This window comes from Lampetra fluviatilis, chromosome 66, assembly GCF_964198595.1.
Source record: "Lampetra fluviatilis chromosome 66, kcLamFluv1.1, whole genome shotgun sequence".
In the NCBI taxonomy this organism is placed as follows: Eukaryota; Metazoa; Chordata; class Hyperoartia; order Petromyzontiformes; family Petromyzontidae; genus Lampetra; species Lampetra fluviatilis.
This window is the reverse complement of record NC_136340.1, coordinates 5,693,278-5,705,777: the sequence shown is the minus strand read 5'-3', so window position 1 is coordinate 5,705,777 and position 12,500 is coordinate 5,693,278. Positions and strand designations below refer to the sequence as shown.

Below are 12,500 nucleotides of genomic sequence, written 5' to 3'. Positions count from 1 at the left end.
TAGGTGCATGAGGTGGTCACGGCACAGACCCAGGTGATGTGGGTTGACTGCTGCGCTTGTGTAGGTGGGTGAGTGGGTGAGTGAGTGAGTGAGTGGGTGAGTGGGTGAGTGAGTGAGTGAGTGTTTGAGTGAGTGAGTGAGTGGGTGGGTGAGTGAGTGAGTGAGTGGGTGAGTGAGTGAGTGGCTGAGTGAGTGAGTGAGTGGGTGAGTGGGTGAGTGAGTGAATGTTTGAGTGAGTGAGTGAGTGGGTGAGTGAGTGGCTGAGTGAGTGGCTGTGTGAGTGAGTGGCTGAGTGAGTGGCTGAGTGAGTGGCTGAGTGAGTGGTTCAGTGAGTGGCTAGCTGAGTGAGTGAGTGGCTGCGTGAGTGAGTGGCTGTGTGAGTGAGTGGCTGGTTGAATGAGTGAGTGGTTGAGTGAGTGGCTGAGTGAGTGGTTGAGTGAGTGGCTGAGTGAGTGAGTAGCTGAGTGAGTGAGTGAGTAGCTGAGTGAATGACTGAGTGAGTGAGTGGCTGAGTGTCTGAGTGAGTGAGTGAGTGGTTGAGTGAGTGAGTGTCTGAGTGAGTGGCTGGTTGAGTGAGTGGCTGGTTGAGTGAGTGAATGAGTGAGTGAGTGAGTGGCTGAGTGAGTGAGTGAGTGGCTGGTTGAGTGAGTGAGTGAGTGGCTGAGTCAGTGAGTGAGTGGTTGAGTGAGTGAGTGGCTGGTTGAGTGAGTGAGTGAGTGTCTGAGTGAGTGGCTGGTTGAGTGAGTGAGTGACTGGTTGAGTGAGTGAATGAGTGAGTGAGTGGCTGAGTGAGTGGCTGGTTGAGTGAGTGAGTGAGTGGTTGAGTGAGTGAGTAGCTGAGTGAGTAGCTGAGTGAGTAGCTGAGTGAGTGAGTGAGTGGCTAAGTGAGTGAGTGAGTAGCTGAGTGAATGACTGAGTGAATGACTGAGTGAGTCCCCGACAGCCACACGACCTCCCGCCACATCTTGGCTCCATAACCACCATCACCACCATCACCGGGTCTCTCTGTAACCACCATCACCACCATCACCGGGTTTCTCTGTAACCACCACCACCACCACCACCCCTCCTCCCGCGTGACAGACGGACGGACGAAGCTAAAAAGGGTCACAACCTCTCCTGTTGCTCTTTCTTCACTGGGCGTGGCGTGAACCCAGCGATCAGAGGTCAACTCGAATCTGAAAAACAGAGAGACTCATAGAACCACAGACTCATCGCACAGAGACCCACAGACTCACCACACAGAGACCCACAGACTCACCACACAGAGACCCACAGACTCACCACACAGAGACCCACAGACTCACCACACAGAGACCCACAGACTCATCACACAGAGACCCACAGACTCACCACACAGAGACCCACAGACTCACCACACAGAGACTCACAGACTCATCACAGAGACCCACAGACTCACCACACAGAGACCCATAGACTCATCACACAGAGACCCACAGACTCATCACAGAGACCCATAGACTCACCACACAGAGACCCACAGACTCACCACACAGAGACCCACAGACTCATCACAGAGACCCATAGACTCACCACACAGAGACCCACAGACTCATCACACAGTGACCCACAGACTCACCACACAGAGACTCACAGACTCATCACAGAGACCCACAGACTCACCACACAGAGACCCACAGACTCACCACAGAGACCCATAGACTCATCACAGAGACCCATAGACTCACCACACAGAGACCCACAGACTCACCACACAGAGACCCACAGACTCATCACAGAGACCCATAGACTCACCACACAGAGACCCACAGACTCATCACACAGTGACCTCACCTCCTGATTGGCTGCTGCTCGACCTCTGACCCCGACGGCGAGCCTGCCCATTGGGCAGCCCTCACAGTGGCAGGCCGGGAGGGGTGCATGCTGGGAGCACAGCAGAGGGGCGGCAGCGGCACCTCTACCCAGTATGCCCGGCGGTGTCACGTGACCCTTGTGTAGGGAGTCTGGGAATGGGAGGGTCGGGGAAGGGTTCACGCTCAGAGGCATGCTGAGCTCAGCTGGTCACCCACATCCAGGTGTCCCACCCACGGATCCCACCCACGACCTCCTGCGTACCAGGCGAGGTAGTCAACATCTCCTAGCCACCGTGGCGATGATGAGAGAGAGAGACACGCAAACTTCAAATATACAGCAGAAGGCATCGACAGGGTCGGGATCGAACCCACGACCTCCTGCGTACCAGGCGAGGTAGTCAACATCTCCTAGCCACCGTGGCGATGAGAGAGACACGCAAACTCAAAATACACAGCAGAAGGCATCGACAGGGTCGCGATCGAACCCACGACCTCCTGTAGACCAGGCGAGGTCGTTAACATCTCCTAGCCCTGTAGACCAGGTGAGATAGTCAACATCTCCTAGCCACCGTGATGATGATGAGAGACACGCAAACTCCAAATACACAGCAGCAGCAGGCATCGTCAGGGTCGGGATGTAACCCACGACCTCCTGCAGACCAGGCAAGGTAGTTAACATCTCCTAGCCACCGTGATGATGATGAGAGACACGCAAACTCCAAATATACAGCAGCAGCAGACATCGTCAGGGGTCGGGATCGAACCCACGACCTCCTGTGTACCAGGCGGGGTAGTCAACATCTCCTAGCCACCGTGACGATGATGATGAGAGAGAGAGACGCAGACTCCAAATATACAGCAGCAGCAGGCATCGTCAGGGTCGGGATCAAACCCACGACCTCCTGCGTACCAGGCGGGGTAGTCAACATCTCCTAGCCCTGTAGACCAGGCGAGATAGTCAACATCTCCTAGCCCTGTAGACCAGGCGAGATAGTCAACATCTCCTAGCCACCGTGATGATGATGATGATGAGAGAGAGACGCAAACTCCAAACATACAGCAGCAGGCATTTTCAGGGTCGGGATCGAACCCACGACCTCCTGTACACCAGGCGAGGTAATCAACATCTCCTAGCCACCGTGGTGATGATGCTGATGATGTTTGTGCCCTCACCCCCCACCATCCCCCCCCACCATCCCCCCCCACCACCCCCCTCACCATCCCCCCCCACCACCCCCCCACCACCCCCCCACCACCATCCCCCCCCCACCACCCCCCCCCCCCACCATCTCCCCCCACCACCCCCCCCCACCACCCCCCCCACCACCCCCCCCCCACCACCCCCCCCCACCATCCCCCCCCACCACCCCCCCACCATCCCCCCCACCATCCCCCCCCACCACCCCCCGCCACCACCCCCCCCCACCACCCCCCTCCACCACTCCACCCCACCCCCCCCCACCACTCCACCCCCCCCCCACCATCTCCCCCCACCACCCCCCTCCACCACTCCACCCCACCCCCCCCACCACTCCACCCCCCCCCCCCATCTCCCCCCACCACCCCCCTCCACCACTCCACCCCCCCCCCTCACCATCACAGGGGCCTGTAGGGAGGTCACAGCCCGTGGCAGGAGGTTCCGAGTGTTCGGTGGCGAGGCGCCAACGGGCACCTCCCGCCCCCCCGGGGGGAGCTCCGCGGACACCCCAATCCCCCCCCACCCCCACGGCCCCGGCGGGGTCCTCGCAGCCACAGCGGCAGGGGTCCTCGCCGGGGCCGCCGGCGAGCGGGCGTCCGCGCGGCGCCCGATTTCCTGCGGGGGCCGCCCTGAGAGGGAGGGGGGGAAATAAATAAAATAAAAAGTTTTTAAAATGAATTTTTACAAAAAAATCTTGTCCGAATGTGTTTGCGCGCACGTGCATTTGAACACACGTAAATATGTATTCGTTAAAATATAATACATTTAGAAATTGGGGGGGGGGGGTGCCGCTCCTCAAACTGGCGGCGTGGGCCCTGGCTACCTGAGACTTGGGCCCCTGGGACCTGGGCCTGAGCCCTGGGACCTGAGACCTGGGACTTGGCCCCCTGGAACCTGGGACTGAGCCCTAGGACCTGAGACCTGGGACTTGGAACCTGGGACTGAGCCCTGGGACCTGGGACTTGGCCCCCTGGAACCTGGGACTGAGCCCTAGGACCTGAGACCTGGGACTTGGAACCTGGGACTGAGCCCTGAGACCCTGGGACTTGGAACCTGGAACTGAGCCCTAGGACCTGGGACTTGGCCCCCTGGAACCTGGGCCTGAGCCCTGGGACCTGAGACCTGGGACTTGGGACCTGGGCCTGAGCCCTGGGACCTGAGACCCTGGGACTTGGGACCTGGGACTGAGCCCTAGGACCTGAGACCTGGGACTTGGAACCTGGGCCTGAGCCCTGGGACCTGAGACCCTGGGACTTGGAACCTGGGCCTGAGCCCTAGGACCTGAGACCCTGGGACTTGGAACCTGGGCCTGAGCCCTAGGACCTGCACCCTTGGAACCTGTGACCTGGGCCCCTGGGACCTGGGCCTGAGCCCTAGGACCTGGGACCTGGGCCCTGGGACCTTGGTCGTTGGCTTGAGTCCTGGGACCTGGGGCCTGGGAAGTGGGCCCTGGGCGTGCCCTTGGACCCCTGAGCCCTGGGACCCGGGCACTGTGACCTAGGACCTGGGACCCTGGGACCTTGGAACCTTGGAACCTGTGACGTGCGACCTGGCCCCTGGGCCCCTGGGACCTGGGCCTGAGCCCTAGGACCTGGACCCTGGGACCTGGGACCTGGGACCTGGGGCCCTAGGCCCTGTGGCCCTGGCCGCTGGGCCTCACCCACCTGCCCAGCAGGTAGAGGGGGTTGTGGTTGAGGTCTGGGCCTCCGTGGTGCAGGCAGCAGTGGGCACAGGGGGCGGGCGTGGGAAGGTCCGGCTGCAGCGAGCGCAGACTCGAAGGCCCATCGCAGACGGCCACTGAAAACACAGAGACACACACAGAGAGACACACAGAGAGATACACACACAGAGACACACACACAGTGATACACACACAGAGATACACACACACAGAGACACACACACACAGAGATACACACAGAGATACACACACACAGAGATACACACACACGTGTACACACACACGTGTACACACGCACGCACGTGTACACACACACGTACACACACACGTGTACACACACACACACGTGTACACACACACACACGTGTACACACACACACACGTGTACACACACACGTACACACACACACACACGCGTACACACACACGTGTACACACACACACGTGTACACACACACACACGTGTACACACACACACACGTGTACACACACACGTACACACACACACACACGCGTACACACACACGTGTACACACACACACACGTGTACACACACACACACGTGTACACACACACACACGTGTACACACACACACACATGCGCACACACACACACGCGTACACACACACACGTGTACACACACACACACGTGTACACACACACACACGTGTACACACACACACGTGTACACACACACACACGCGTACACACACACACACGCGTACACACACACACGCGTACACACACACACACGTGTACACACACACACACGCGTACACACACACACACGCGTACACACACACACACGCGTACACACACACACACACGCGTACACACACACACACGTGTACACACACACACGAGTACACACACACACACGAGTACACACACACACACGTGTACACACACACACACGTGTACACACACACACACACGTGTACACACACACACACACGTGTACACACACACACACGTACACACGCACGTACCCACGCACGCACGCGCCGTGTGCGGAGGTTTGAGAGGCAACGATTCGTCCCCGTGGGGGTCTCCGCTCCTCCCCGGGGAGGGGGTCACCCCCCCCCTCTCCCAGGGGGTCATCTCCCGGGGTCAAGGCACGAGCCTCCTCCTCCTCCTCACCCCCCACATCGTCATCAGCCCCCACCTCCTGGGCCTCCAGTGCACCTGCAGGTGAAAACCACGGTTACCACGGTTACCACGGTTACCACGGTTACCACGGTTACCACGCAAGTGCTGTCAGTAGCGAGTAGCATCAGCACCTCCACACAGACAAAGATCCCCCGTGTAGCCTCCAAAGACTGCATGGGCAAGTGCCGTTAAGTAGCGAGTAACAGCAGCGCCTCCACACAGACAAAGCCCCCGCGTGTAGCCTCCAGCAGGCTGCAGGGGCAAGTGCAGTTAAGCAGCAAGTAGCAGCAGCGCCTCCACACAGACAAAGCTCCCCCGTGTAGCCTCTAGCAGGCTGCAGGGGCAAGTGCAGTTAAGCAGCAAGTAGCAGCAGCGCCTCCACACAGACAAAGCTCCCCCGTGTGGCCTCCAGCAGGCTGCAGGGGCAAGTGCCGTTAAGCAGCGAGTAGCAGCAGCGCCTCCACACAGACAAAGCTCCCCCGTGTGGCCTCCAGCAGGCTGCAGGGGCAAGTGCCGTTAAGTAGCGGCAGATTGGAGTGGCAGCGACTGCCCCACCCTCCCCAACCCTCCCGGCGTGCCCCGTCCGCCTGCGTGTCCCCGCACCGTCGCTCAGCTGCTGCTGCTGCTGCTGCTGCTGCTTCTGTGCCAGGTGGTGCTTCCAGTAGACGAGGCAGAAGGCGGAGACGGCCACCAGGACGGTGGCGAGGACTCCGCACACGACGCCGGTGACGGCGCGCTCCTCGGACAGCGAGTCGCCGCGGGAGACACGCACCACGGAGAGACGCTCGCCGCCTGGGGGGGGGAGACACGGGGGGTGAGACGGAGGGAGACACGGGGGGGGGGGTGAGACACAGGGGGTGAGACAGGGGGAGACACGGGGGGAGACACGGGGGGAGACACGGGGGGAGACACGGGGGGAGACACGGGGGGAGACACGGGGGGAGACACAGGGGGTGAGACACAGGGGGAGACACGGGGGGAGACACGGGGGGAGACACGGGGAGAGACGCGGGGGGAGAGACATGGTGAGGGAGACATGGAGGGAGACACGGGGGGGGGGGGGGGGGGGGAGACACGGGGGGAGAGACATTGCTGATGATGATGACACTACTGATGATGATGACACTGATGATGAGGATGATGATGACACTGCTGCTGATGATGACACTGCTGCTGATGACACTGCTGATGCTGCTGCTGCTGCTAGCGGTCTCTCACACTGCGTGCGGTCTGCAGGCGGGGAGCTGGCACAGGACACGCACTCCGAGTCCTGGAATCCGCCCAGCCGGGTCTTCCGATAAAACCTTAACGAAGACAACAACAACAACAGTCAACAACAACAACAATCCGTGTGTGTGTGTAGCCCGCATGCCCAGCCACCGCATGCCCAAACAGCTTTTGTTCAGCCGGATCGAGGGGGCTAAACGGACGCGGCACGGACTAGAGAAGAGATGGAGTGATGTGGTACAGGAGGACGTGGAGCTGAGTGGACTTGCCGATGACCGGTACCAGCGGTGTCAAGATCGGCCTCAGTGGAGGAGGCTCGTGAAGGACGCTACTGGGCAGTTGGAGGCAGTCGCCCTCCAACAACAACGGAGGGCGGAGGAGCGACGCTCACAACAACGAGCGGAGCGCCGGGTGGCTAAAGCACAGCAAGTTGGCACAGTAGGGGGCACAGGTGGTGCATCAGCCAGTCATCTCTGTCATCTCGGTCAGTCGACCCGTGGCACCTGCTGGGTCTGCCCCGTGACCTCCTCCTGCCAGCGGGCGTTCGACACTTCACGTGGCAGCCTCAAGGTGCACTTGGCCTGGCACAAGCGTCGTGGTGAATGGCGGTTGTTGTGTTGTGTTGTCGTTGTGTGCGGTGGTGTAGTGGTTAGCGCGACGCTGCGCTACGAACCCGGCAGAGACCCGAGTTCGATCCCCTACCACCAGTGACAATTCTCTGAACCGATCCTGGGCCTCCTCCCCTAGGTTGACTCAGCCTCAGATGAGCTCCTGGTGCGGTGTGTAGCAAACATCGCCACTGGGAGAGACAAAGGCGGCCGGGCGTGGTGCTGGCCACCCACCCCCTCGTGTGCCACAGCGCCGGTAGCCTTCATAGGTGCTCGCTATCAGCACTTGCCCCTGCAGTCTGTTAAGGCTACACGGGGAATATTTGTCTACATTCGTTTTTTGTGTGTGTCTGCGTGTGTGCGTGTGTCTGCGTGTGTGTCTGCGTGTGTGCGTGTGTCTGCGTGTGTGCGTGTGTCTGCGTGTGTGCGTGTGTCTGCGTGTGTGCGTGTGTGTGTCTGCGTGTGTGTGTGTGTGTGTCTGCGTGTGTGCGTGTGTCTGCGTGTGTGCGTGTGTCTGCGTGTGTGCGTGTGTCTGCGTGTGTGCGTGTGTCTGCGTGTGTGCGTGTGTCTGCGTGTGTGCGTGTGTCTGCGTGTGTGTGTGTGTGTGTCTGCATGTGTGCGTGTGTGCGTGTGTCTGCGTGTGTGTCTGCGTGTGTGCGTGTGTCTGCGTGTGTGCGTGTGTCTGCGTGTGTGCGTGTGTCTGCGTGTGTCTGCGTGTGTGCGTGTGTCTGCGTGTGTGCGTGTGTGTCTGCGTATGTCTGCGTGTGTGTGTGTGTCTACGTGTGTGCGTGTGTGTCTGCGTGTGTGCGTGTGTGTCTGCGTGTGTCTGCGTGTCTGCGTGTGTCTGCGTGTGTGCGTGTGTGTCTGCGTGTGTCTGCGTGTGTGTCTGCGTGTGTCTGCGTGTGTGTGTCTACGTGTGTGCGTGTGTCTGCGTGTGTGCGTGTGTGTCTGCGTGTGTCTGCGTGTGTGTCTGCGTGTGTCTGCGTGTGTGTGTCTACGTGTGTGCGTGTGTGTCTGCGTGTGTGCGTGTGTGCGTGCGTGTGTCTGCGTGTGTCTGCGTGTGTCTGCGTGTGTGTCTGCGTGTGTCTGCGTGTGTGTCTGCGTGTGTGTGTGTGTGTGTGCGTGCGTGTGTGTCTGCGTGTGTGTGTGTGTGTCTGTGTGTCTGCGTGTGTGTCTGCGTGTGTCTGCGTGTGTCTGCGTGTGTGTGTCTACGTGTGTGCGTGTGTCTGCGTGTGTGCGTGTGTGTCTGCGTGTGTGTGTGTGTGTGCGTGCGTGTGTGTCTGCGTGTGTCTGCGTGTGTGCGTGTGTCTGCGTGTGTGTCTGCGTGTGTGTGTGTGTGCGTGCGTGTGTCTGCGTGTGTGTGTGTGCTTCCTACCCCTGCACACACTCTCCGCACACGGCGTTGTGCGTGTGCGTGCAGTTGTGTGCGTGCGCGCGGTTCAGCAGGGCGCAGTCGAGGCACAGGAGGCAGCGCTGAGGGCCCCACGCCTCCTTGTAGCGACGCGACGGGCAGGGCATGCACGAGGCCTGCACGCCTAGGCCTCGTCCACACTCCTGGTGGCAGAGCACACGCACAGAGAGACACGCAGAGACACACAGAGAGACACACACAGAGAGACAGAGAGACACAGAGACAACTTTGTAGGCCCCACGCCTCCTTGTAGCGACGCGACGGGCAGGGCACGCACGAGGCCTGCACGCCTAGGCCTCGTCCACACTCCTGGTGGGACAACAAAGACAAAGATCCCCCGTGTAGCCTTAACAGACTGTTGGGGCAAGTGCTGTTAGCGAGCACCTGTGAAGGCCGTCACTGGTGTTGGCCGTGAGCGGGAATCGAACCCGGGTCGCTGGGTTCGTAGTGCAGCGTGGCGCTAACCGCTACACTACGCAGAGAGACACGCAGAGAGACACACACAGAGACACGCAGAGAGACACACACAGACACACACACAGAGACACATGCAGAGAGTCGACCTAGGGGAGGCCCGGGACCGGTTCAGATATAATCGTCACTGGGTGTTGGCCGTGAGCGGGAATCGAACTCGGGTCGCCAGGTTCATAGCGCTAACCACTACACCACCGCTCCCCACCACATACACACAGTCATACACACGCATGCGCACACGCACCCACACACACATGCACACACACGCGCGCACGCACCCACACACACGCACGCGCACCCACACACACACACGCACCCACACACACAGACACACGCATACACACGCACACCCACACACACACGTATACACACACACACACGCACCCACACACACACACACACGTATACACACACACACACACACGCACACCCACACACACACGTATACACACACACACGCGCGCGCGCCGACTTGACCCACATGAAAGCTCCTCCACTGATCCTCCCAAGCCTCAGGCCTCATTCCAGGAATCTTGTCGCGTGTGTACGTGTGTGTGTGTGTATCTGTGTGTGTCTGTGTGTGTGTGTGTATACGTGTGTGTGTGTGTGTGTGTCTGTGTGTGTGTGTATCTGTGTGTGTCTGTGTGTGTGTGTGTGTGTACGTGTGTGTGTGTGTGTCTGTGTGTGTGTGTATCTGTGTGTGTCTGTGCTCGCTAACAGCACTTGCCCCTACAGTCTGTTAAGGCTATACGGGGGATATTTGTCTATATTTGTCTGTGTGTGTGTGTGTACGTGTGTGTGTGTGTGTCTGTGTGTGTGTGTATCTGTGTGTGTCTGTGTGTGTGTACGTGTGTGTGTGTGTGTCTGTGTGTGTGTGTATCTGTGTATGTCTGTGTGTGTGTGTACGTGTGTGTGTGTACGTGTGTGTGTGTGTACGTCTGTACGTGTGTACATGTGGGTGTGTGTGTGTACGTGTGTACGTGTGTACGTGTGGGTGTGTGTGTCTGTGTGTGTGTGTACGTGTGTGTGTACGTGTGTACGTGTGTACATGTGGGTGTGTGTGTGTGTACGTGTGTACGTGTGTGTGTGTACGTGTGCGTGTGTACGTGTGTACGTGTGTACGTGTGTACGTGTGCATGTGTGCGTGTCTGTGTCTGCGTACCCGTGTGTACGTGTGGGTGTGTGTGTCTGTGTCTGTGTCTATGTACCCGTGTGTACATGTGCGTGTGTGCGTGTGTACGTGTGGGTCTGTGTGTCTGTGTGTGCGTACCCGTGTGTACGTGTGGGTGTGTGTGTCTGCGTACCCGTGTGTGCATGTGTGCGTGTGTGCGTGTGTACGTGTGTGTGTCTGCGTACCCGTGTGTACGTGCGCACGTGCACAAGTGTGTGTGTGTGTACTCTGTGGGTCTCTCTGAGTATGGGTCTCTGTGGTTCTCTATGAGTCTCTGTGGGTTTCCATGAGTCTGGGTCTCTCAGTATGAGTCTCTGTGGGTCTCTGTGGGTCTCTGTGAGTATGGGTCTCTGTGGGTCTCTATGAGTGTGGGTCTCTGTGTGTGTGTGTCACTGTGTGTGTGTCACTGTGTGTGTCACTGTGTGTGTGTGTCACTGTGTGTGTCACTGTGTGTGTCACTGTGTGTGTGTGTGTCACTGTGTGTGTCACTGTGTGTGTGTCACTGTGTGTGTCACCTGTGAGACAGCTCTGTGCCTGGCGCACACTTGATACACTCCGTGCACACTCCCTGCAAGTCACTGTGTGTGTGTCACTGTGTGTGTCACTGTGTGTGTGTCACTGTGTGTGTCACTGTGTGTGTCACTGTGTGTGTGTCACTGTGTGTGTCACTGTGTGTGTGTCACTGTGTGTGTGTCACTGTGTGTGTGTCACTGTGTGTGTCACTGTGTGTGTGTCACTGTGTGTGTGTCACTGTGTGTGTGTGTCACTGTGTGTGTCACTGTGTGTCACTGTGTGTGTGTCACTGTGTGTGTGTGTGTCACTGTGTGTGTCACTGTGTGTGTCACTGTGTGTGTGTCACTGTGTGTGTCACCTGTGACAGCTCTGTGCCTGGCGCACACTTGATACACTCCGTGCACACTCCCTGCAAGTCACTGTGTGTGTGTCACTGTGTGTGTGTGTCACTGTGTGTGTCACTGTGTGTCACTGTGTGTGTGTCACTGTGTGTGTGTCACTGTGTGTGTCACTGTGTGTGTCACTGTGTGTGTGTGTGTCACTGTGTGTGTGTGTCACTGTGTGTGTCACTGTGTGTGTGTCACTGTGTGTGTGTCACTGTGTGTGTCACCTGTGACAGCTCTGTGCCTGGCGCACACTTGATACACTCCGTGCACACTCCCTGCAAGTCACGGAACTCCGACTCTGAGCACTCACGGCACAGAGACACACCAGCCTGGAGACACGGGGGGGGGGGGGGAGACATGGGGGGTGGGAGACACGGGGGGGGGGAGACACGGGGGGGGGGAGACACGGGGGGGGGGAGACACGGGGGGGGGGGGGAGACACGGGGGGGGGGGAGACATGGGGGGGGGGAGGGAGACACGGGGGGGGGGGGGAGACACGGGGGGGGGGAGACATGGGGGGGTGGGAGACACGGGGGGGGGGGAGACACGGGGGGGGGAGACACGGGGGGGGGGAGACATGGGGGGGGGGAGGGAGACACGGGGGGGGGGGGAGACACGGGGGGGGGGAGACATGGGGGGGTGGGAGACACGGGGGGGGGGGAGACACGGGGGGGGGAGACACGGGGGGGGGGAGACATGGGGGGGGGGAGGGAGACACGGGGGGGGGGGAGAGACACGGGGGGGGGGAGACATGGGGGGGTGGGAGACACGGGGGGGGGGGAGACACGGGGGGGGGGAGACACGGGGGGGGGGGAGACATGGGGGGGGGGGAGGGAGACACGGGGG

At 59.6% G+C, this 12,500-nt stretch overlaps 1 protein-coding gene and 1 long non-coding RNA gene across 2 annotated transcripts in view; both read right to left on the bottom strand.

Moving 5' to 3' along the window:
• LOC144952133 (uncharacterized) overlaps positions 1 to 3,543 on the bottom strand; it is a 4,722-nt gene extending 1,179 nt beyond the window's left edge. Inside the window, exons 1-3 of the long non-coding RNA XR_013640585.1 lie at positions 3,430 to 3,543; positions 1,816 to 1,985; positions 1 to 1,178 (exon numbers count right to left, since the gene is read on the bottom strand). The exon at positions 1 to 1,178 is cut by the window's left edge and continues 1,179 nt beyond it. This is a non-coding gene — a long non-coding RNA (uncharacterized LOC144952133). The remainder of the gene's footprint in view (positions 1,179 to 1,815; positions 1,986 to 3,429) is intronic.
• Positions 3,544 to 3,563: 20 nt separating this feature from the next.
• LOC144952152 (uncharacterized) overlaps positions 3,564 to 12,500 on the bottom strand; it is a gene marked incomplete at its 3' end in the record, with an annotated part of 18,375 nt that continues 9,438 nt past the window's right edge. Inside the window, exons 3-9 of the mRNA XM_078882555.1 lie at positions 11,879 to 11,983; positions 9,075 to 9,253; positions 7,083 to 7,168; positions 6,468 to 6,656; positions 5,705 to 5,900; positions 4,698 to 4,830; positions 3,564 to 3,662 (exon numbers count right to left, since the gene is read on the bottom strand). Coding sequence (XP_078738681.1) covers positions 3,564 to 3,662; positions 4,698 to 4,830; positions 5,705 to 5,900; positions 6,468 to 6,656; positions 7,083 to 7,168; positions 9,075 to 9,253; positions 11,879 to 11,983 — 987 coding nt within the window. The remainder of the gene's footprint in view (positions 3,663 to 4,697; positions 4,831 to 5,704; positions 5,901 to 6,467; positions 6,657 to 7,082; positions 7,169 to 9,074; positions 9,254 to 11,878; positions 11,984 to 12,500) is intronic.